The 25,522-nt window shown below is 41.8% G+C and overlaps 3 protein-coding genes across 9 annotated transcripts in view; all 3 read right to left on the bottom strand.

Moving 5' to 3' along the window:
* LOC121623692 (ribosomal protein S6 kinase alpha-3) overlaps positions 1 to 2,165 on the bottom strand; it is a 46,807-nt gene extending 44,642 nt beyond the window's left edge. For 2 of the 3 annotated variants that reach the window (XR_006007847.1, XM_041961071.1), the window contains exon 1: positions 1,736 to 2,164. Coding sequence is in view for 2 of the 3 variants with exons in the window: in XM_041961071.1 (XP_041817005.1) it covers positions 1,736 to 1,798 (63 nt within the window). In the remaining variant the exon portion in view is untranslated. Of the gene's footprint in view, positions 1 to 1,735 lie in introns of all 3 variants that reach the window. The other variant, XM_041961072.1, reaches the window with a different exon arrangement.
* A 2,734-nt stretch (positions 2,166 to 4,899) lies between these two features.
* LOC121623860 (pyruvate dehydrogenase E1 component subunit alpha, mitochondrial-like) lies at positions 4,900 to 14,073 on the bottom strand. 5 transcript variants are annotated; one of them, XM_041961346.1, is made up of 13 exons: positions 13,928 to 14,073; positions 12,708 to 12,728; positions 10,873 to 11,028; positions 9,346 to 9,411; positions 9,059 to 9,232; positions 8,846 to 8,972; positions 8,668 to 8,759; positions 8,428 to 8,520; positions 8,185 to 8,340; positions 7,341 to 7,412; positions 7,092 to 7,159; positions 6,728 to 6,836; positions 4,900 to 6,304 (listed from the first exon to the last, which is right to left on the bottom strand). In XM_041961346.1, the coding sequence occupies exons 1-13, from the start codon at positions 13,985 to 13,987 to the stop codon at positions 6,140 to 6,142; spliced, it is 1,359 nt and encodes a 452-aa protein (XP_041817280.1). In that variant the 5' UTR covers positions 13,988 to 14,073; the 3' UTR covers positions 4,900 to 6,139. The 5 variants fall into 5 exon arrangements, with proteins under 5 accessions (XP_041817280.1, XP_041817284.1, XP_041817281.1 ...); XM_041961350.1 differs by having other exon boundaries at positions 10,936 to 11,028; XM_041961347.1 differs by lacking the exon at positions 12,708 to 12,728.
* Positions 14,074 to 14,918: 845 nt separating this feature from the next.
* On the bottom strand, positions 14,919 to 25,303 carry acot9.1 (acyl-CoA thioesterase 9, tandem duplicate 1). Its single transcript, XM_041961811.1, has 16 exons — positions 25,140 to 25,303; positions 23,681 to 23,775; positions 22,938 to 22,964; positions 22,298 to 22,343; positions 21,366 to 21,536; positions 21,244 to 21,281; positions 21,065 to 21,148; positions 20,427 to 20,530; positions 20,022 to 20,095; positions 18,640 to 18,707; positions 18,427 to 18,538; positions 18,051 to 18,141; positions 17,419 to 17,504; positions 17,231 to 17,318; positions 16,507 to 16,657; positions 14,919 to 15,542 (listed from the first exon to the last, which is right to left on the bottom strand). Exons 1-16 carry the CDS (start codon positions 25,151 to 25,153, stop codon positions 15,487 to 15,489), a joined length of 1,305 nt encoding a protein of 434 aa, XP_041817745.1. The 5' UTR covers positions 25,154 to 25,303; the 3' UTR covers positions 14,919 to 15,486.
* Between the last annotated feature and the right edge of the window lie 219 nt (positions 25,304 to 25,522).

Here is a 25,522-nt window from a genome sequence, read left to right as displayed (position 1 = left end):
TGGACACACACGCACACCCAGACGTAAGCTCTTCCTGAATCATGCGTCGCGGTGGCACCGCCTCCTGCTCTTTATCAAGATTCAAAAATTTGTAGGAAGGAAGACGCACACAGGAGCTGTTTTTGTTTCAATCTTCCATCCCAGTTTGGAAGACAAAGCCCTTTTTAGAACAATCCCACACTTTGGCTTTGCCTCGTTGCATCTATTGCTTCCTGTTTTACACCACAGAAGAAATCCTCACAGAAATCAAATCAAATCCACTAGAGAGGCTCTCACACGCTTCATTCTGCACCAACAATCACTACAAGAGTGACTTTTCGTGACTTTGTGACCCTTGGTTGGAACTTGACTGTCACTTTAAGGTTTTTCTGTTCACCTACTGCATCATTTTATGCCCCATTTGTGCTCTGAGAAAGCCTTTGTGTTGCTCAATGATGACCTTACCGTCACATTCTTGTAGATCTGAAATGATAAGTGCATCGTCATAAAATAAATCCCCAATTATTGCGATAACCAATTCATTTCAGTCATTTTTCTAGCAATAATATCACACATTCGCAGGTCTCAGCTCCTAAATAATGAGGACTTACTGCTTTTTTTGTCTTGTATAACAGTGAAGTGACTGTCTTTGGTTTCTGGAGCGTTGCTCAGAGAAAACAAGACATTTGAAGACGTCGCCGTCCGCTTTGGGAAATTGAGACTATTTTGTGACATTTTAGAAAACAACACAAACGACCTGTAATGTTCCTGCAGAGATATGTGACACACGCCTGGTAGAAAATTAACAACATTATGGTATTTGCTCCTGCAGAACAGTGCTTGCACAGAGTATTATAGTCTGTCTGTGTACTGTGATTTTCTTTATGGTGTTAACCTCATTTAGTGTCTTTCTAGTGCCGCTGTTGCTGCTCAGTGGTGAGTTGAACGTCGGCTTAAGGTGAGTTTAATCACATTTAATCACATTTCATGCATTCTTGTGCTTTTCAGAACATTCACCGTATACTTCTTTTTACATTATTGCACTTTAAGGCATTTTCAGCCTCTTTATTAGGAGCTCTGTAGCAGATTTACGGTGATTTATAACGATATTATACGTTATTTTTGTGTCTGTGTGCCCCTGTTTGAGTCACTTCAAGGGCACAATAAAGGGTATTGATCGATGCTTATGTGTTCATGTGTTGATTCATTTCCTGAGACGCGTGGGTATTAAACGAACAATCACCTGTGGATGAACACTGAAGCATCTTGGTCATTTTCAGAAACCTGTTTAACATTTCTTGTTCTGAATTGGATTTTACTGTCACATTTTTGTCTATTTCATGACACTCTCGCCTCAAATTTAGCTTTGTGTCACTGCCATGAGAGATTCAGAGCACATATTTGGCAGCTGGTACTACTACAGTAACACTACTTTAATATTTCCAGACAGAGTATTGCAGGCTGTGTGACTGCTCGGAGTCTTTCCGAGACTTTATGGTGTATTTTAATCTAACTTGAGGCCCCTGTGTGAGCAGCAGCAGCTGTCAGGACTGACCGGTCAGGGGCTTTGAGCCGTGCGGAGCCTCTTTAGCATCAGCCGGGATGATGCTAGCAGGCACCACGCTGTTTTCTACCTGTGTGAACGCTGCTGCCGTGCCTGCAGCGCTCCTGCCCGGCTGAAACTCCCTCAACTGTGCGTCAGTTTGACGGGAGGACAAACCAAAGTGTCCCTCGGTGTGTTTGCTTGACGTCTCACCTCTCCAGACGTCCCCCCCAGCGGCATCTTCTGCCAGGGATCAGCCAGCTGAGCCAGAGGCATCTCGTCCCTCTTCGCCGCTACTTTTCTCTTGTTATTCCTCTTTTCTGCCCCGGTTGGTCGTCCCGCCCTCGGTCGACACTTTCCGTCCACCCGGTTCCTCCCTGAGCTCTTTCTTTTCTTTTCTGGTTTGGTTTTTAAATGTTTTTTTTTTTGGCTAGTTCCGTTCCTGTTTCCTCTGCCTCTTCGTGTCGGTTAGAACCGAACTGCCGCGGTGCCCACCGACCGACCGACCGAGCCGAGCAGAGCCGAGCGAACACCTTCTAATTCCGGATCTGCTGTGTCGATGAGCCCGCCCCTTCCTCCGGAGAGACAAACATGAGGAAAAAGCAGCGAGGAGGACGCCCTGTTTCAGACTCTGATTGACTCAACACACACTCACACACACACACACACTCACTCACACACACTTATCTCTCTTTCTCTCTCACTTCCGTTGTTTCCCAATATGGCGGCCGGTGTCGGCTTACCTGTCCGTCAGACCGCTGCGTCACTCCTGCGTCACGTCAGGAGGCGGCATTCTTCGGTAATCAGAGGAAAAAGTAAACTGATGTGGCGTCGACTTGATTCTGATTTATTTGTTGTTCTCCTTTTATGGATTTAAACAATGAGATCAGAGAATAATTAACAATATTGACCAAAGACAAGCAAAAGGAATATATCAAATTAATTTAAAATGCATTAGGCCTAGTTATACCTCTAAATACACAATGTAACTGAGTACATTTACTCAACTCCTGCACAGTACAAATTTGAGGCTATTTGTACTTCTCACACTGTTTGTTGGCTACTCTTTACTCCACTGCAAGTATTTGACAGCTTTAATTACTAATTACTTTACAAAATAAAATCTGCATACAAAAACATACGAGGAGCTTCTAAAATATGATGGTTTGTTAGAAATGAACAGTTTATCCAAGTACAGCTGAAGCAATCAGTCGCTTAATCAATTAGTCGATTGGCAGAAAATTAATTGGCGGCTATTTTGGTGACCGTTTTCATGTAAAAACATTTGATGGTTCAGATTCTCAAATGTGATGCTGCTTTTCCTTTGGATGATTTGAATAATAAATAAAATTTATTTGTAATAACGTTGAAGTTTGGGCCCCTGGTTGGACTAAACGCTACAATGACTCAGTTTTGTCTTGAAACAAAAACAACGACATTAAAATTATTTAAAAACTGTTCTTTTCGGATGTTTTTACATCAAGTCATCCCACTGGTCTCTAATGTCAATAATAACTTGTTCTTATCAATAAAGTTTGGGGAAATTTAAGACAAAGCAGATCAAGAAAGAAGGAATAAACTTTATTTTAATGGCACTTGAACGTCACAAAGCTCAACAAGATCTTATATTAACAAGACAAAAGAGCATTAAAAGTTACTCATGCTTTCATCTGGAGCTGAAGCCACTTGTCAATCAACAGAAAGTTAATTGTCAACTATTTTTGTTGTTTGATTAAGCATTTAAAGTAAGATTAACAACTAACATTTCCAAGCACCAGCCTGTTTTTCTCATTTTATGTGGTAATAAACAGAATAATTGAGGGTTTTGAGGCAATTTGAAGATGTCACCTTTGTTTTTAGGAAACAGGATTTTTTTTCACTATTTTCTACAATTAATTGATTAATAGCGAGAATAATCAGCAGAATCACCTGTAATTTTCACCTCTAGTGGCAGAGCCTGCTCGTGTCTTTCATACATACAGGATGCTGAACTCAGCCTGAAGAGGTGAAATTAGAGATCAGTCAACCATGAAGCCTGTTTGCATCAGCTCCCGGCTGATTTTAAGGTTTTACTTGTTATTCTAGAATGCTTTCACATGTATTGATTAGTGATAAAAACTGAATAATATCATATTCTATAATAATCTAACACCTTGAAAGGGGACATTCTGCATAATGAGTAAAGTTTTGATACTTACTGTTAATTTCACTGATGATGCTTCTCAGTCATCAGTAACTTGATTAACGTGTAGAAACATGCTCAACAATTGTAAATGTCTGTACATCAACTTATTGTACTTGACTGTCGTTCCAGCTTGTGTGTCAGTGAATGGCAAGATTTTCATTAACTTAACCTTTGAATAATCAGAGTAAGGACACTGTCATTTGACACACTGCTCACCTGTAATGTTTGGTTTCCCTGACTGTCAATAAATAAGTTGCTTGAGCAGCCTGGTGGTGACCTCTAGTGGCCAGCGGCAGTATTCAGATCCTTTACTACAGTAAATGTATTTAGGGAAAATGTACTTCAGGTATTAAAGTATAAGTATTGAATGCAGTAAAACGTCCCTGTGACTGTTCTGCTGTTCTATCTGATCTCATCAGATTACTGTGACTCAGTCGTTCATGTCAAAGCAGGATTTTACTGTTGGAGCTGGTTGAGCTTCATTTGAACTAATGATTCTTTTCATTCTGGATCAATCTGCTGATTATTTCCTCCATTAATCGATCAATCATTTGATTTGGAAACATTGTGAAAAGTGAGAAATGTGGTGACGATGAGGCCAAAGTGACAGTTAATAGTGACGTCAATTCATTTTTTCTCATTGACTAGTCATTTCAGCTGTACTTGCTTACTCTTGGGTAGTTTAACTTATAACAAAACTTCATCTTTCATACGTTTTTCATGTTTTGTATGCAAAATTCTTAATTTGTAAAACAACTGGTGATTAAATCTGTCAGATAACTGAGGAGTAAAAATATTTCCCTCTGAACTGTGGTGACATTGAAGTAGAAAGTATCATTAAATATATTTTTAATTGCTTTTACAAATATTTTTATTGCATGTTGGTTTATTTTATTTTATTGTAGTTATCTTAATTTTATTCTTTCTAATCTTCTTATCTTTCTTACCATCTGTTCCTAACATGGGGGTTGCAATGAAAATTTCATTGACATGCGCAATGACAATAAAGACTCTTGAATCTTGAATCTTAAAAAAAAAAAAAAAACACTCAAGTATCTCTTACTAAAGAAGAGTACTTGAGTACAAGTACATTCCTGATTGTGGTGGAGGAAGAACCAGCTGACTCATGGTTGCAAGCGTCACCTTTAACATGAATTTGAGTTTTCAGGTTAAAAATTTAATGGTATTATTTCCAGCAGGGGATGTTTATGTGAACTGCGGATCTTCAAAATAAAACACAAAATTCAAAAAGGCAGTTTCACAACAACATGAAGTATTTCTCATCCTTTCCACTTTTTACAGACACGAGACACACAGCCAGCGTTTATCTTCCTGCTTTCTTTATGCATTCATTTTACAGCCAAACAGTCGAGTAAAGCTTCACATCTGTACAAGTTCAGGGTCAGTAACAGTCAACTTTCCTGGAGAGAACAGAGGAACATGAAACAGAAAATAAAGTCACTGCTGCTGTTTTTCCCCCCATACGTTCAATCTGACAACACAGATACTAGCTCCATATTTTAAGTGCATCTTCACAGGTCACAGTCATATAATTCTCCAAACTCACAAACAAGAAACTAAAATGTGCCCGCGTAAAATTTCTTGTGTCAGTTAGTATCTTAATATTTGATCATCCATCATAAATTTCTTTGCTGATATTTTGTTTTAGTGTTAATCTCAATGTGTAAAGTAACCAGCAATAAAATACAAATAAATGCAGTGGAGTAAAAAGTAGAATATTTTCCTCTCAAACGCAGCAAAAAGTACCTCAAAGTTGTACTTAAGTAGAGTAAATAAACGTACTCTCCAGCCGCCTGCCAGGCTCCCAAAATAATGTAAAACAAAGAGACTCAACGAGCGACTGATTGCTTCAACATCGACCGACTTTACGACAGTCACGATTGCCTTTTCAAACTTGCCGCTGGTTTCTTGGAGGGAAAAGTGTTTTTAAAAGCGGAATCCTGTTTTTTCTGAACATTTAAAAGCTGGAAAACAGTGGAAAAAAAAGTGCTGCTAAAAAGTGGAGGAACTTGTAACGGACACGCCGCAGTGGGGGAGATAACTGAGGAGAAACAGAAACTTGAGTTTTGTGCGTATAACGTGCAGCCCTGCCGGGTTTCTTCTAAGCTGTAAATCACACACTTATCTTCAAACAGCGGTTTGATGATTGTACAAGTGAAGACGTGCGGCAGAGGGAACGTACAGACAGAATAAATCTTAAATATCTCTATATAAAACTATAAATAAATAACACTGACAGGTTTCAGGTCCAAGCCGAGTCCCATTAAGGTGCGGAATGCTGCGATCTAAAATCAAGAAGGAGCTGCTGGACATTTCTGGGTGAGTCAGGTAGTCTGAAGAGGAGGGACTCTACTCTCGATGAAGATTAGATGGTTGGTGTGTAAGTATATTTGGAGTGCATGTGTGCGAGTCTAGCTGACGGACTTGAGCGTGGCCCAGGGGTGGGTCCCGCGGACCTCCAGCGGCGGGTTGTTGTGGAAGATGTAGTTGCAGAGCTCCTCCAGCGGGGGCTCCGGATCTGATGTGGCAAACTGAGCTGCCTCCTCCACCTCCTTACGGATCGCAACATCAATTTCCTGACAGGACAGAGAGGGCTCACGTTAATCCCCACCCCCCCCAGACAAAACAGTGTTTGAGGGAAAAGCTGCAGAAAGGAAATCAACTTTATCTCAAACCCACTCACACACGGCTGATCACACAGAACACATGTGAAGCTGAACTCCCTGAGCTCGTCTTTTCAGTGGATCGCCATCAGAAAATATTAAACATCTCTGGTACGCAGCGTGCTGGAGACTTAGACCTTTGTTTGACCCACACCACTTTGGAGTGCTGAGTCATGTGCGACACCCCGTTGTAAAATACAGTATTTGGCTTAATATCAAACCGGTTTGAACACTTTACATGAAGCTAACATCCATGACGCCGTTCTTGTGGGTGGTTATGAAATAGGAGCGACGCTGCAGCTCGTTATGGACTCTGCAGAGTTTGTGTGCGCTCACCTTGAACTCCTCTGCAGACGCCATGTTGTTGTTGAGCATGCGCTCTTTCAGCAGCGAGATGGGGTCACTCTTACTGCGCACTTCCTGAATCTCCTCGCGAGTGCGGTAGCTACAGGAAGTTACATCACAGTCAGCACAAACTCTTCCCTGTTGGGTCTTAAACAGGAAGATGCCAAACATGTACTGTCAGCTTCAAATTGTTTTTTTTCCATTTATACTTAAGATGGATTTTATAAAAAGGGTAATTAAGTAATTTTCTTATATCTGCGCTTGAATGTGAACCAGAGACTAAAATTAGAGAGACAGTCAAGAGGAAACAACAGCATGAGGTCATTTAGGAGCGTCAGTGTTAAAGGCGACTTACCTGACACCTGGGTCACTCATGCTGTGTCCATGGTAACGGTAGGTCTGCAGCTCCATGACAATGGGACCCTGAAACACACAACAGGTCATTTCTCAGAGTGCTGTGCTTCAAAAGTTTACTTCCTCAGCATAAATAAATACTTTTTGGACGACTCGTAGATCGTCACTAAACTGTCCACCGGCGTGTTGCCAGAATCTGTCTGATTTTATCTCTGGAAGTTGTTTCTTGGCACACAGAAGCTCAGCTCACCTTTCCTGATCTGCAGTAGTCTGCAGCAAACTTTGTGGCCTCTCGGACACAAAGGACGTCCATCCCGTCCACCTGCAAGACGAGAGGAAGAGGAGGGACAGGTCAAAGACAAACAAGGCGCAGCAGCAAAACAGTCGAATGTGCAGCCTTTTCGTTGTTTGTGTGCAGTATCATACATGAGCATCTGACACCTTCATGGATGCTCACACCTGCAACTGCCAGGACGGACTGTCAGCCTCCTCCTGTTCTAGTCTCGGTCCACACAGGCCAGCTGCAGCGTACAGCCAACAGACACACTGCAGCTACCGCCCAGGACCAACGTTTAACCATGTCTGAGGTTAGCATCGACATCGCCAGCGACAAAGACCCTGAACATACGGATATTTTTCAAAACTGATGTTTTCCCCCTCCATTAAACCTGCACTCACAACCTTCGTTTTCCAAAATATCTCCGAACACAAAATGCAAAACAATTCCAAAAATGCTCAATCATGCCAGGCCAGCAGGTGGCGATAAAGTCAACATCACTACAGTCAAATACCAGAGAGGAGCATTCTGAGCGTATTGAGTGAGCTTATTTTTCTTTGGTGTCAGTAACAAACACTGACACTGAGGACACGTGCGAATTCAGGTGACGACATCGTTGTTGAAAAAGATTTTCTAAATCTGTTTGAGCGAGCTAAAGCTGGGCCCAAACGCAGAGGAAAATGTGTGTTTTGCAAAATATCCGTATGCGTGTGGTCAATAAAGGCGTGAGACAGGCCATGACGGTGGGAGCTTTTAGCCTCAGCCACCACATGCAAGCCTGCCTCAGCTTCCTCCTGCAGCTCTGTGCTTGTCTCACTCTGATTCCTGGGATGAAGTCGCCTCTCTTGTAGTAGTCGGTGCAGGCTGAAGCTCTCTCCACCGACGTCCCCATACCGTACTTGTTGTTCTCGCAGATGAAGATGCACGGCAGCTTCCACAGGGCGGCCATGTTGAACGACTCAAACAGCTGGCCCTGATTGGATCAGAGTGTAGGGAGTCAGTCGGGCTGGGGTCTTGTTGTTTTATGTATTTATTTTTCAGAACTGGGCAGGATGTTTACCTGATTGGCTGCCCCGTCTCCGTAGAGGGTGACGCACACCTGATTGTTGCCTTGGTACTGGCAGGCCAGAGCGATGCCGGCTCCCAAAGGAACCTGGACAATTCACAGGCGGGTTACATTTAACAGCACTGGAAAAAAACACTATCATGCCGTTTTAAAAAACTGGGATTGTTACAGAACACGTCAAAGTCTGGTGCAGCTGAAATACTTCCAGCTTCTCGTGTCTCCTGCTGTGTTTACCTGCGCTCCCACGATGCCGTTGCCTCCGTAGAAATGCGGCGCGTACATGTGCATCGAGCCTCCTTTGCCTTTGGCCACGCCGCCTCTACGACCTGAAGAGGAATGAAGATGAGCGATGCTGCTGCACGTAAAGGTACAATTCATCCACCCAGTTTTTAATTTCTAACCTCTCTCTCACCTGTGAGCTCAGCCAGGATCTCTTTGATGGCCACGCCGCGGGTGAACGTGTACCCATGGGCGCGGTAGGCGGTGATCAGGTGGTCGGAGGGGTTGATGGCGGCCTCGATGCCTGCTGCACACGCTTCCTGTTGGAGAAGACAAACCTCAGCACAGGCAGACAGACCATCTGAAACGCAGTGAGACCTGGGCCTCATGCATCAGGCGTCCTCACCTGTCCGTCGTACAGGTGACAGAAGCCTCTGATGATCTTCTGTTTGTACAGCTGATCAGCTTTGAGCTCCATGCGCCTCACAGTCTGCATGATGCGATAATACTGCAGGCCCTGCTCCCGGGTCAGCTCCGCCTTCACCGGAGGACCCTCCTCCAGACGGTGCACGTCGCATTTCTACAGGCCAGAGAAACATTATGAAACAGTGACCGAGAAAGAAAAAACGATCACCAGCACTAACAGTGTTCTTTAGTTTAAGTTGTTCTTTCTTGATTTTTGTTGCGACCCACCTTGATGTCAAAGGTCACCTGAGGGGTGAAGTCAGCGAAGGAGCGGGAAACCACCACTCTGGCACCCTGGTGACCAAAAACACACATCAAGCATCGCTCAAACACACACAAAAGCACGCACGTGTCACAATCACTACACGTAACGAACAGCAAGGAAAGCACACAGGTCTTCCACACGGACAGCGCGAGGGCTGCCCTCCTCTTCACAGCAGGGAGAGGATAGGTGGGGCTACAGGAGTCAGGGATCAGGTTTTAGGTCTGGTGATTCACGCTGGACTGACAGCTACTGTACAGCTGTGATGTGTGGAGGTCAGTAACAGGGTGGGAGAATAACACCAGCCTGATCTTCAGCTGGGGCTCTGAACACCGTTTACTCCACCAACAACTGCTCGGTTCTGGAAAAATATGAAGAGTGAGACCTCCGTTTACAGGGCCGCCTCACAAGGTTTTATCTTTGCTCTACAATAAATGACTAAAATAGAAAATGTGGATATCTGAGGACACATCTGCCAGGCTGGGAAATACTTCCTATGTTACTGATCAGAGACTTCTGAATCCAGATTGTACAAAGTGACCTCTGGAAAATTCTGATCTGATCCAGCTTGATGATTCTGAGGAAGGTTTAGTTCAACCAACTGAAGTATTTTTTATCTTTAGGCATGAAAATCAATTTTCCTTGGAAATAAGTTGGAAAATAAAAAGGTCCACTTAGACACGTTTTACTGGCACAAAAGCTTGATGGTAAGAAATAAAGCTTCACTTGAAGACAACACAAACAAGTCCTCAAAGAGCTGTGGATGAAATCATAACAGCTGCTGAGCAGATTCACAGAAACTGAGGAAGACCGTGTGATACGGATGAAGCTCAGACCTCGAGCTGGGCGGTTCCGTCAAATGTGGGTTTTTGTTTAGTGTTGTATAGTAATGAATAAGAGTGGAGCACAACTCAGCAGGAAATCAGTTGACATAAATTCTAATAATTTAAAGGTTTGAGATGTTTATCAGGAAAACATGCCATGAAATTAAATATGACAGTACAGCTGCTTTTGTTTTTTTTCTTTGCTTTATATATTTGTTTACAGATTATTTCTGGAAACTGAACTGGAATTTATTTGGAAGTTCACCTCAGCAAAGGAAAGTTGTGCATTTTTGTTCCCATTTTCTGACTTCAAAGACTAAAAGATTAATTAATAATATTAATAATAATAAAGATTGATAGATCAGGAAATAAAGAATGGTTTCACACAAAATCCATGAAATGAAAAATATGAGTGCTTAAAAGACAAGACACACATCTGCACCTGTGACTTTCTGAGATAAGTTTTTTTTTTTTTTTTTTTACTCAAACTTAGTCTTCAGTTTTTTTCACCAGACAAAAATGCCACAAAAGAGACTGATGGACGGCACATTGCTAACAGACAACTACTTTAAACAGTTGTGGCGAGCCACAGCGGCTTGCAGACACACGTTAAGTTTCCCACCCCTGTTAGTGATCAGGCAGACACGGAGGATCTACACATGTTCTTACTGGTCTGTCTAGCTGGTCGGTCTGGCCGCTACCTAACTCAGCAGCAGATGCTCTAGTACTGACTGGAGGTGGTTTAGGTGGTTGCCGCTGAGTTTCTGCCAAGGCGGGCGCCGCCGGTGAGGTTAGATTGACGTACTCTGACAGGTCAATCAGCAACTGGGGGACACAGGAGCCAACCAATGAGACCAGAGCACAGCACAGCCAGAGGAGCTCTACAGAGTGTACGGTGATGAGACATCTACAGGTGAGAACAGCAGAAGCAGCAGCTACATGGAGAAGGGACACACACACACAGGTGATGACTTCTAGCTGCTACAGTAAGGAGAAACCCACTGAGGGAAGATGGAGACCAGCCCAACAGTGTCTGCACATCACCTGATATCTTACAACTGACACAACATTTTAAACTCCTCACCCCGGCTGTATTTGTTTGGATGAATCTGATGAAATGCATCGACTTGTCAGGTATTTGATTTAAGTAATTTTGTTGTCATTTTACTCAGAAACAGTTCAGACAGCAGCTGTATAAGAGACATGGTACTATATCACAATATAACTTGACATCTTAATGTAAAAATCATAAAAACGACACATTCTGTAATCAAAGTTTTTATCCACATCATCCAAACCTCATTTTAACTGCTCTGATATCACTTGGCATCATGATTAATACTGAAACAATTAACTGATGAATAAATAATAATATAAAAGTAGCTGATCAACAATCCTCATCATGTGTTAATGGTTGTTAGAGGTTAACGTGTATCTTCTTAATCAAAGAGTTGTAAATACATTGATGTGGGCACCTGGAACATTAGTGTACAGGGATCTAAATAAACACCTATTTACACTGAAATAACAAATATTGTTCAAATGTTCCAACAAGAACATCAGTGTTCATTTGCTGCATGTCAGGTGTTGGTTAATGTTTTGTTACTAACTGGTTAACTGGTCACATAGTGACAATAACCTTTCTGAAAAGACTCTAGAGGATCTCAAACAGCCGGTTAATGTTGTGTCAATGTAAAATACAGCTGAGCCGTTTCTCACCCAGGTATCAAGGTTCAACTGTGCTACCACAGATTATTCGTAACATCATTGTGTAAAGAAATAAAACAAACAAAAGACTGATGTTTGGAATGGGCAGTTCAATGAAATCCAAAGACTTAAAGGATAACCTTCGTTTTTTACAACCTGGACCTTATTTGTAGCATTGAATACGACCATTTACTCACCCAGACAACTTTGGTGGCATTTGGAGTCGTTTTGAAGAAATTAGCCCCAGAGGAGCGGCGCGTATATCCGTATAATGCGAGTACTTGGGGCATCCATGCTCAGCCTCTATATAACGCATAATCTGCGGCGGCAGCAGCATATCATAACTAAATATTGGAATATGGACGAGTTTCTGCAGATTATGCGTTATATAGAGGCTGCGCATGGATGCCCCGAGTACTCGCATTATACGGATATACACGCCGCTCCTCTGGGGCTAATTTCTTCAAAACGACTCCAAATGCCACCAAAGTTGTCTGGGGGAGTAAATGGTCGTATTTAATGCTACAAATAAGGTCCAGGTTGTAAAAAACGAAAGTTATCCTTTAAAAAGGATAAATCAACTAAACACAGTTAAACACTTTTGATTGGCTACATTCTAGGGAAGAAGAGCAATGTGGTGTGATCTACTGTGTTTTATAGTGATTTCATTTATGAGCACTGATTCTTTCTAGTTTGGAGGCACTTTAAAGGAGCTCCATGGGGAACACCTCTGCAGGGGGAAGGAACCGTAGGACCAAACCTACAGACAAACATCAGCAGAGCAACGAGCCGCTTACCTCTGACACTGTCTGGGCTCCCTAGGGTTCAGGCCATGGGGGAGGTGGAGAGGAGGGAGAAAAGCAAGAAATAAATGGGGATTGTTGTGTGTGTGTGTGTGTGTGTGTGAGTGAGAGAGAGAGAGAGAGAGAAAGGGTGAATGAGGAGGTAGTGGAAGCCAGAGGGAGCGAATGCAAGCAAGAGATCTGCACAAAGCCAATAAGACAACAGGGTTCCTACAGTCACATGTTTGTTTTCAGGATCAGACACATCAGTAAAGGTTTTATAAAACACACGCAGACAAAGAAAAACAAATCAACTACAAGGACTGTAGGATCCCTGCTGCCACGGAAACGCCAGAACACAGACAACATGCTGCTGAATGTGCTGTGGCTTTTCCTGTGAATGCGGACACACTGATGTGTTTCACCTGAGACCAATATCTTCTGTTTACACGTCTCGCTCAGTTGATACGTACTCAGCAAAGGTACACTGCTAATTATCACACAGTGTGATTAAATCCAACAAATTAAGTTATGACAGTTACTATTTTGAACATGTGAAGAGTGAAACACTAAATTGCTTTGAGCTTCAATTTGTGGTTTTGCATACATCTGCCATACTGTGATACACTGGACAACATCTTAATAAAACTGCGCTTAACTAGTTCAAGCAGCTCTATTATAAGGTGTTCTGGCTCTAGGGAGTCAAATCTTAAAAATGTGATGTTGTATTGAGTGAAGAACTACACAAAGAAAAATAACCAAACATCAACATAGATAAAATTCAGCCTTGGGGTGCGTGTTTAATCCGATATTGGTCAGTATTGGTCACATCAATGCATCTCAATCATCAAGAGCTGCTCGAGGAAGGCAAACCACCACAATCACAGACACACAGACGAGACAAAGTCAAGATTAACTGCAGAGAGAAACAGATAAAGAGTCATGACAGAGACGACACCGAGCGGTACGTTAGCTGTTAGCTCCCGAGTTCTGACCGCGTTTATCTGCGTCGCTGTTTGAATTATGGTTGTCAGCCCACAGTAAACAAGCACAAATCACATATCTGACCACAACATGCAAACTGCAATGCAAGACTCAAGATAGGCACCGTGTCTAACATGCTATACGCCCACAAGGTCAGCCCCATAACGCTGCCAAACAAAACCAGGCTAGCTAACCGTTAGCATTAGCTTTGAAACGACCCCCAGCTTTACGTTAAGCCCCCGACCACTCACCACATTCCTGCCAGTGATCCTGCAAAGTGCGTTAGAGATAATGGTTAACATATTTTGCATGCTACTGAACGACGACCTGGCTCTTAAAGGATTATGACGGCGTTTGTTAGTGGCTGCGGGTCGTTAATTCCACGCAAGTGTCCGTCCGTGTAATGACTCCGGTGAACACTGGCTGCACCGAACGATGGTTCCTCGAAGGTTTTTATAGCGGCCCAGAAGCGCAGTTCAAAATTGAATCCGGAACAAAAAATAATTAAAAGTTTAAAAGTAGATAAACTGAAAAGATTAAGAATAACATTTCCTTAGGAACTTCACCCATGCATATGTACTTTTATTTCCACAGTTACACATGAGTATTTATCGACTGTGCAATAGAGCAATCACTGTATTTATCTTATCCCTACCAACCATCTGTCATTTTCCAAATCCTGGTGCAATTTTCAATATTTCCAAATATTTTTCATCGGCAATATATTTTTATAGTCTCTTGTAAAAAATGTACACGTATGTAGTCAACCTCTTATTTTCTATTGTTTATTTTCCATTGCCTTGCTATTGCTATTTCTATTGCTGCTGTCTGCAACACCGATATCCCCACGCTGGGGTTTAATAAAGTTTATCTGATCTTATCTTAAAGACAAAGGTATACAGGCCGTATCATTAAAACTGCAAGTTAAACCTTTAGTTTTGTGAAAAATATGGAAAGTAAGCAGCACTAATAACATAAATACTGTTTGATAAAAACACTTTCTTTATCACAGGCCACTTTCACTACTTTTATTTCCACATCTTTACATGTACTTTATAATAATCTCTTGGCTCATCAGTCTGGGTCATTTTCAGATTTATGAGGCTTCATTTCATGTCTTTCTGCCATAATTTTCAAATCAAAGATGATATGAGAAGTCGTCCTTTTATACAATATTTACCCACCAATGGTCACTTGCATCAAACATAAGGAAGCAAAGATACAACAACTGCTAAGTCAACATAAATAAGAATTCATTTATTGCATTTGAGTAAATAGACGATTTAAAGCAAGAAAAAAATGGCAGCCTCCGCCCTCTTGTAGCAGTCTGACACATTCAGACAAATAAAGATTCCCGTTCAAGATAAAAAAGATAAAGCCAAAGACATTTGTGCGTATAAGTGACAATGGAATATAAAAATGTAACATACTGTAAAACACTGTGAACAAATGAGGTTAAGACAAGGTCAGGAAGTGAAACGTTTGCTTCATTTTCACCAGTCAAACACGACCGCAGAGAAGCTTTTAACGTGTGTAACCCTGGTTTCAACTGTGACTAACAGAGCAGATAAAACATAAATGAATACAAAAAAGCTGTTTTTCTGTTGCACTGTAGTTGTCCTCTCAACACCAGAAGAAATAAAGTAACAGGAGTCAGGTCACCATGTGGGCTGTGTAAACTGAATAAGGCTGATATAAAAAGGATGTACAGTATACTGTATGAACTGCATTCATTCTTCTCAACACACACACACACACACACATCATTGATAATACGCTGAAGGCTTCGCAGGCAGCAGACATGTCGCTTTCAGTGCTCCACAGTCTGGTTAAAGTGTCTCTTCCCGTCCAGGTACAACATCGACTCTGACAGACGAACACAAGAGAAGCAATCAGACAATCCTCACTTTACTCAGACGTTTTTTTTAAACTTCTCAGAGCCTTTTAAATTTAACAGAGAAAGCAGAACGAGGCCGACAGTTAAACACAAGACAAATACAGCACAGTACAGTTCATCACAGCCATTCGCACTGAAGCCTATGAGATTCTTTTGCTGCAACCAGAAGGATCTTCAGGATACTACTACTTCAACAGAGAGCTTCGAAAAACAAAGAGAAATGAAACATCAACACTAAAACTCAGTGTGTCCTTCATGGTGGAGCATTGCTGATCCACACAACCTCCAGCAAGAGTCCTGGGTTAATACCAAGTAACCCAGTTAATTATTATTAATTTATTATATTATTAATTATTAATTTAACAATTATTGTTAAAATTCTTCATCGGGATACCTGGCAAAACCATCCAGAAGCTGCAGTGAATCCAAAACAGCGCTGCCAGGGTCCTGATGAGAGCCCGTAAATACGAGCACATCGCCCCCATCCTTAAATCACTGCACCGGCTCCCTGTTTCATCCCGGATCAATTATAAAATCTTGCCACTCACCTATAAATGCATCCATGGACTTGCACCCACTTACCTCCAAGAACTCATGACCCTACAGCCCACCACCCGCACTCTCAGATCCGCTAACACCCCCAGCACCAGGCTCTCCACCATGGGAGCCTAGACTCTTTTAAATCAGGCCTGAAAACTTTTTTATTCAGAAAGCCCTATGAATGTTGATTATGAACTGATTTTAACCTGTTTATTGTTTTCATTGAGCACCGCTTTAACTTTTAACTTTTTAACTTTGTAGCACTTTGAGATCCTGCCGACGAAAAGTGCACTAGAAATTAAATTTATTATTATTATTATTATTAATCTGGGGTTTGACTTAGGTCAAATTGTGTGTGACTGTGTGTGTGTGTGTGTGTGTGTGTGAGCTCACCTCCATATGTTTGTGGAATGATGTTGGGGACGTCGCGATCAGAGACGAAGGTGAAGTGGAAGACGTTGGTGGTGTTGTGCTGGCGGGTCAGCGGGTCGAACACCTCGCTGTGAACTCTGACCTGGATGTGCTTCCCCTGCGTGTAACACACCTGAAACACACACACACACACACACGCACACTCCTTCAGTACGCCTCAGACAAGCTGACCGGACACACTGTCTGGCCACATTCCATCAATTCACTGCAGCTGTTCTCAATCACTGAGCGAATGTCTGGAATGTCAGAGGGTTTATTAAATCAACCAGCCACTGTTCAAACGCCTGAAACCTTGGCTTCAATACTCAGCATTAAGCATTCATGAATAAACAAGAAACAATCACATTTAAAACTGTGTTCATTGATCTTCTGGCACATATGATCACCTTTTAAAGTTGATGAGGACAATGTGTTGGGAAACAGTTGCTTATTTAAAACCGTGATTCCAAAAAAGTCGACATCTGCTTCATTGATTTTTGTAAATATCTGCTTATTCTGAATTAGCGGTTAGCACTTTTTACAGCTCGTTTGATGCAAACAGCTGCCTGATGAGGAGAGCGCTGAACTTGGCCATACACTAAATTTGCAGTCCACAAACTCTGGATATGAACTTCACTTGGTTATTGTGATTGGAGGTTCTCCTTCAAGATCCTGATCGATCAATCAATCCCACAGACTCTCTGACCTGTGACGAGAGCAGCAGCAGGGAGCCGATCTCCACGGGTTTCTGGAAGAGGATATCATCGACAGCCACCAGACTCGGCCGACAACCTCTGCAGCGCACCGGGGGGGGGGGGGACAACAAACACGTCAGCACCAAACAAACATTCACCCCGTCTCTCTCCACCAGCATGTTGTCTTCAAAGCTCTCACCCGAAGGAGCAGGCGTTGGCCCAGCCCAACTCGTAGGCTTTCCTCATCAGAAAACCTCCAAATATCCTGTTGAAGATGTTCCTCTCCTGGTCAACACACACAGACAGAACACGTCTCAGACCCTTCCCAGTTTAAACTCTATAAAGTATTTATAGATCAAGGACATAAACTAAATGATTGGTACACTTTATTTTCTACACACTGCCATTTGCTGTAGATATTCTTGTGCAATACTTTTCATTACTACTGTTTGCTATTTTGCTATTTTATTATTATGTATATATTTTTTTACTGCTCGCTATTTTGATATTTTATTATGTATAGTTTGTTCTTTATAGTCTTATTTCACTGTGTGTAATGCTGCTGCTGCACTGCAGTTTCCCAGCTTGGGATAAATAAAATATATCTATCTATCTATCTATCTATCCTATTCTTACTTACAAATTCTACTTTTTTAATGTAAATGTGGATTTTAGGATGAACAGAACACACTGTGGTGTTTCCATCAAACCTGAAAGACTAAACCTAACTCAAAGCACCGTCATAGCAAAAAGAAACTAAGATGGACTTTAGTATTAAAGTTATATGAAGCCTTCCTGTGTTTTGTCCTTCCAGCTGTTCCTCCCTCCCACCTGCGGGTGGCAGATCTCCAGTCCTTTCAGCTTAGCATCTTCCATCCACACCGAGTTCGGAGGCAGAAGTCTGCTGCGGAAACTGACCGTCCTGTAGGAGAAGACACAAAAAACAGACGGGAAGACATTTAACGCAGCGCATCTTCATATTACACGAAACAATGAACCTCTGTAAGTGTGCTACAGCCTGAGCACAAATGATCCGACCTCCCTGGACTGCAAAAAGCTTTCCGATTGTTTTCAGACTTTATGTAGCATTAACGTGTTCACCAGACTTTCACGGAGATAAACAACGATTATTAATGACCCCATCGAAAGGGTGACTTCACTGAATCTTGCACAGTGCAGGTTTAATGTCACAGTATCTCCGTCATACTTTGTGTCCAGTGTGTTGAGGAACAGACTGTGTACGATCTTCCTCTCCTCGTCTGTGGGCGCCACCTTCAGCAGAGACGCAGTGCTGAGCTCCACACGGCGAGATTTATTAGCTGGAAACACAAAGACACAGAGTTCAGAGAGAAGACGGACACAGAAATGTTGTGAAACGTGACGGCGTCATCTTAACCGAGGCCGCGCCAGGATCTCATACCTTCTCCTTGCTGGAAAAGTTTCTCCTCCTCTGGACCTTCTGGCTTCAGTGGATTCACAAAAGCTGCTCTGAAATAAAAAGAAGAAGAAGAAGCGTGAACAGAAACAAACAGCAGCAAAGCCGATGAATGAAGAGAGTTCAGACTCTCGTTTCCTCTTCACACTGTTCTGGAAATCCCTCACAGTCCACATGACACTCAATACGCTTCACCAGCGGGGGGAAGTGTCTAAGTACATTTACTCATGAACTGTACTGAAGTACAAGTCTGAGGTGCTTGTACGTCACATGAGTATTTCCTTTGTATTTTTTTCATCTCAGAGGGAAATATTAGTCTGACTGATTTAGTTACTAGTTACCACGGCTGAAACAATTGGCTGATTATTAAATGAGTTGCCAGTTTTCTGTTAATCATTTTAATTTCATCTTTTCCCGTTAAAGCATTTGATGTTTTAGTTTCTCAGATGTTTGATTTGCTGCTTTTCCTCTGAATGATTTGAATGTGTTTGTAATAATGTGGAGCTTTGGACTAAACAAACACTGTGAAGGCGTCACTTTGGCCTCGTCGTCACCACATTTCTCACTATTTTCACAATGTTTCCAAACCAAACGATCGATCGATTAACGGAGGAAATAATCAGCAGATTGATCCAGAATGAAAAGAATCATTAGTTGCAGTCTGATACAAAATAGCTGAAAATCCTGCTTTGACATGAACGACTGAGTCACAATAATCTGATGAGATCAGATAGAACAGCAGAACAGTCACAGGGACGTTTTACTGCACTCAATACTTTTACTTTAAAACTTTAAGTATTTCCCTGATTGATTACAGTCACATACTTCAGTAACAGTTTTAACACAGGACTCCCCTCAGGAAAACAACACACAGTCACTTTATTCACCACCAGTTGTTAAGCTAATTCTTTTTGCACTACCATTTACATTTGCACTATTACACTCTCTTAATGTTTCATTGTTTAGATTGTACAGTTTTTATTTATCTCTTTTTAATATATGTCCTGTCACAAAGGTTGAAGAGTAACGCAATTGTGATTGTACATACTGCAGAATTGACAATAAAGCTGACTTTGACTTTGTAACAGAGTATTTTTACAGTGAGATATTAGTACTTGTACTGAAGTGAAGAATCTGAATCCTTCCTTCCTTCCTTCCTTCCTTCCTTCCTGTACTTTACAGCATCAGTCTATTTCATGTTCTCTACAGTTCTCGCTCTGAAAGCTCACAGTCAGAAATCTCCTGTTTGGTTTGACAACTGCTGCGTCCTGTTTTAGTGCAGGTTCACTTCCTGTCTGTATCAATACTGATTCACGTGAAAGTACCTCAGACTCTGGGAAAAAAATATTTTGGACTGAGCATCTTACCTCTTGTTTTCTGGATCCCGGGCCACCATGACGAACGTAGCATCCAGGACTGGGGCATAAGCTCCATCACGGTACTGAAAGAAGAGCCATGTGAAATAGTCTTCCTGTTACTGAAGGACATCTCGCTCCAGAGCTAATCTGTAATTTTTTATTTTTTTTTCTCGGCCTTGATTCCACCTCTGCACTACGGATCAATCGACCTTGGTGGGACAGTGACAGCTTTATTCTTGGGGATAGATTTCGGTGAAATGTGGGTGCGTCTCTGCAGCCATGATGGATATTGCTGCTCACCCAACGTCACACGATATCGTTAAAGTTTGATGTTTAATTTGTCTGTTACACTCGTACACTAAAGGCATGTGCAGCTGTCTGTGTGTGCGTCAGCAGACTGGGAAAGGAGTCTACCTGAGACATGTGCATCTTGGCTTCAATAGAGGTCTTTCCGACCCACGTCACATGACCAGTGAACTTGATGTCGCAGTCAGGATAGATGATGTGCTGCCTCATGTCTGTCCAACAAAGAAACAACATGAAAACTCTTAAACAGACGACATCTACAACCCAAACCTGACCTCTAACAACGAAAAGCTGCGTTCAAAACAAGCACATGTGTCCAGGTTCACTGTGGCTTCGGTCCGTTCGGTCAAATGAGAATAATGTGATTTGAATTGTGGTGGTGCCAAATAAAGAGTAAGAGTAAATAATAAGAGTCTTGTGGTTTTTGTTGAACCAGCTAAGGCTGTAAGTTGTGATTATTAGACCAAAAATATTCAATTTACAATGATACTACACAGAAAAAACAGCCAACTGTTCACAGATAACAAGCTGTAACCAACAAATATTCAATATCAAAGCTTAATGAATCAGTTAAACAATTAACCAATTATCAAAATTGTTTGCTGATAGATCCTCTTCTAATTAATCAATTAATTAACTGACTAACTACAGAAATAGACTCTAAACACACAAGTTTATCGGATGTTGACTCTGATGGCCAAACTTTTCACGGAGCTCACTGGCCTCGTAAATATGAGGGAACTTACCGATCTTATCCACCAGGGCGGTGACGATGGACAGCGGAGACCTCTTCAGAGCCACATTATAGGTGTGAGAGTAAGAGATGAGGACTAGGGAGAGAGACGAGGAAGAAAAGGCATCAGTGTGTGGCTGTGTTGAACTTCCTGACTAGTTATAATGGAAATCTTTTGTGTTATAGTGATACCTGCTAAACTGTCCAAGTCCTCCAGGATTCTACCAAACCTGGAAAGAGACAGAAGACGAGTTAGAGGAAGAGGAGAGTCCTAGTTTATCAGTCTGTGAACCTGTGTGTGTGTGTGTGTGTACCTGACAGTGTTGTGGAAGGTCAGGTACTTCTCTCTCAGCTGTGGCTCGGAGCCCAGAGGCAGGTGGACCTCCAGGCTGCTGTCCTTCATCCGCTTGGCTGGAAGGTCGTTTTGAGACTTTGCCAACATGGACGACAGCGACACGCGCTCCGCCATGGCCTGCTGGTGGTCACTGCAGACAAGATCATTCAACATGTCATCCAACTCAGAACATGTTGGTAGCAAGAGAAAAATGAGATAAGTGTCCCGACGACCACATGCTGAATCCTGTCCAGTACCAAAAGTTGATATCGAACGTCTGGTCAGATTCATAATCCTTTTGATTTATTCTTAATCAGATGGTTCCTGATGTAAATCCTTTGTCATTTTTCAGACACGTGTATATCGAGCCTTTAAATAAGACAACAGATGCATTAACAACGTAAAAAATGAGAAGGGAGAAGCTCGCCAGAAAATATGTGCACACAGAAAAACACATAGATAATAACTCAAGCTCAATAATAATAAAGAAAAACATGTTAACATTGCTCCAAGCAGAGGTGGCAGAAGTACTCAGATCATTTACTTGAGCAAAAGTAGAAATACCACCATCCAAAAATACTCCATTACAAGCGAAAGTCCTGAATTCACCAAAATGTACTTTGAGTATGAAAAGTAAAAGTACTCATAACGCAGAATGGATCCTTCCACAGTGTTACAGTTTTATAGAATATCATATTTGTCACAAACTCATGTAATAAATATATGTAGTGTAGTACAGTAATTGAGTAAATGGATTTAGTTACATTCCACAACTGGCACAAAGTTACAACTGTTGTGGAAAAAGTATCATTAAAGGTTTCATCCTGGTGTGAGTCTTAAAAAAACGAATGAAACAAAGCAGCGTAAATATTGTTATGTGTTCTTGGAGCTTTGACTCCGACGGTTCAGTACCTCCAGTTGGTGGAGGCTCCCACGATTTCTCTGAGCCTGTTTCGCACTGAAAAACACAGAACACACAATCAGACCTTCCCTCTGTGTGTGTGTGTGTGTGTGTGTAGTAGTTGTAGTGCAGTTCAAGGCTGTATGTTTCATACTGTCTCTGTCAGAGCAGTGTAGCAAACAATGAGACTGTTACACTTCTAAGGTTTTGAAGCAGTAATAATTAGAGACAATATGAAACAACCGAGAAGAAAGAAGCTGTGGAAAACAGAGACAACAATCACATGGAAACCCGCTGTAACACGTCACTGAAACTCAGTGCAGCCGAGGGAAGAAGAAGAAGAGGAAGGTAAAGAGATCACCGACGAGTGCTGCAGGGAAGGTTGAGCTCAGCTGTGGAGCAGCAGGACAAATCCAGCCGGCATGAACATTAAATCCAGATCTACCAAAAGGCAGAACAGGTGCACAGTAAAAGCTGCTAAAACAAGGTGTGCTGCAGGTGAGAGAGGATGGACGGTCAGTCAGTCAGCGTGGAAACATGCAGGAGGGATTAACATGCAAGTAGAGCAAATTAGAAGCTAATTACTACAGGTAGGAGTAGTGTTGTTTAGTTTTGTTTGGCTCTGTCTCGGATTTGTTCACCAACACACACCATTTGACACGTGAAAAAGTGGATTTCCTGTGGAGAAACAAAAATAATTCAAAAGATGAGGGGATGAGGCTGGATGTATGGAGAGAACAACTGATTAGGATTTAACTCACAGGTGACATTTCATTCATCATTACATTTGTTTGGATGGCGAAGTCGAGTCATGTTGCTCCTTCAGTCCTACTGAACAAACGTTCTAGACATCAAACCCTTTAACAACCACACAGTGAAAGTTAGGGTCGTTGCCAAAGGGTTGGACATCTGCAACATTTGTTGGCTATGACTGGATGAACAACGTGAATTTGCCATCTTGGGAAAACTGTTTACTCCTCCATTTGAACAAGAGCTGCAAGAGCTGCAAGAGCTGCAAGAGCTGCAAGAGCTGCAAGAGCTGGATGTCATCAAAAGCTTCAAGGACATCCCTCTTACAACAAACACCTCCAGGCATGTTCAAAGCCACAGTGCCTAGTGTTCAGGGGGGTTGTTTTTAGGTAGTGACTCATTAACAGGTGCTTGCTTGGCATGTCCAGGTGTGTTTTCAGCCTGTGACTCTGCCATCCTGACTTCATTTCACTGATTATCTAATGATTTATCAACTGTTTTCTTGAATCAAGTGTGATCTAAAAAACAGGCAAGTCAGCAAAACCTGCAATGCAACACAAAACAGCAAACTTCCTGTATAACCAGACAGCAGACATAATGTGTCTACAGCAGGTCTATCATGTCAAACAGGAAGCAGGTCTTACCTTCAACCATGTCCGGCGCCCTGCCCTGTTTTGATGCGCCCCCTGAGCAGAATGACCTGGCTGTCAAGGACGCAGCCGACCGCAGCAGCAAAAACCTGCAGCCCCCGTGAGGACGTGACAAAAAACAAACACACCCTGAGATGACCTTAAGGCCAAGGAGTCCAGTTACATCCACATGCATCTTCCTCTTCTAATTATAACCATCCTAAGGCATCTGGTTTGTCTTTACTCCTGCACTGCTGTTGCACAGTGGACCGCTGAGCAGACAGACGGACAGACAGACAGACTCTCACTGCTTGCTCCATCATGTAAAACTTGTAGTGTTACCTGATACTTCAGCTGTGTTCAGCAGCTTTGTTTAGAAATCACCTGCTCCAACTTGTTCCATTATGAACACCAGAGGAAAGTAACAAAGCTGTTAATCCAGATCTTAATTCTCATGCAATAAAGTGACAAAACCTCAGAACTGCATCTCCACTTCTTAAGACGTTTGCACTGCATTACTGCACTTTACAACACGTGTAAATTCTGTAGAAATGATGTTGAAACCACAGATCATGTCGTCTTTTCATTTCATCTTCTTTTGAAACTCTTATTCCATATTTCTGGCACTCCTTTTTCAAGAAATTATATCGTCTTTGTCCAAAGAATAAATCGCTTTGGAATTTAAATAATACATAAAATTTCAAAAGGTAAAACTGTACACTCACTTTAATAAAGATTAAATTAACAGAACCCTTTTTGGTTCATTTTATTTAAGTTGCAATTATTTCTCATTATTTTTTTTTCCATTTATCCCTATTTTTTTCTTTTGAAGTGTTTTAAAAAGATGACAAAATGTTTCTAGTTTATATTTCTGTCTTATATGGATAATGACTGTTGGGAATTAAACTTTTACTCTGCTAAATTCCAGTGAAAGATATTCATCTGAGAGTTGTAGCTACATGATAGATTGCAGAATAATATTTTCCATGTATTACGTATGAGTTCATAAAACAGAATGCATATTTAAGACTTAAAACTTCATACACGATGCCACAAAGTATATCAATGAGTTTGGCCTGCAACTATACTTTGCACAGGTGTAACACAGCATGGAAAAGCACATTTCTCCATGGTGAAATACTTCGGTACAGTTTGTTGTTTATACAATATGGGCACCTTTTCTGACAGTGGAATGAACTTGACACACCTTTTACGTATACAACGAATCCCCACCCTGTTTAGGCGTAGTTAACTACTCCCAGGTGGACCTGATTTCTTCATTTATATCGCAAAATACCTAAAACCAGCTCTACAACCAAAGTTCATCAACATAAATCAGTGTCACAAGTAGGTTATAAAGATGCTTCGCATTCCCAGAATGAGTTAGCTGGCTTGTAAATACGCTAACGGTGCTTCTGTAATTAGCAAATTAAACGTCCCACGCTGCAGTAGCATCATTTTTAATCACACTGACCTCGGTGAGAGCATTGTAGTGTCCGGACTATCAGCGGTACAATTTCGGGGGTCCAAGAAAAGCCGGTGAGCTGAGTGAATCAGAGAAAAAGCGCAGATTTTCTCTTTAGGCAGTTCAGCGGTAAAGGTGCCAGAGAGCCAGGACCACAAGATAACTTCCGTGTTGGTATTCCGCCACACCCACTGTCATATGACGTAAGACGTAAGACGTAAGACCCCGAGTGCAGACTCTGGTTTTAATAGCCTTTGGGAAAATGTGGTGTTTGGTTTCCTCCAAAACCCAAGAAGATTTTGTTAAATAGCAAATAGAATTAGCATTATTTTCCTTTTTTTTCAATTCAACCTAATTTTTTTTGTTAACAAAAAGGCATCAAAACACTTGAT

This window comes from Chelmon rostratus, chromosome 20, assembly GCF_017976325.1.
Source record: "Chelmon rostratus isolate fCheRos1 chromosome 20, fCheRos1.pri, whole genome shotgun sequence".
Lineage (NCBI taxonomy): Eukaryota > Metazoa > Chordata > Actinopteri > Chaetodontiformes > Chaetodontidae > Chelmon > Chelmon rostratus.
This window is presented reverse-complemented; position numbering and strand designations above follow the sequence as displayed.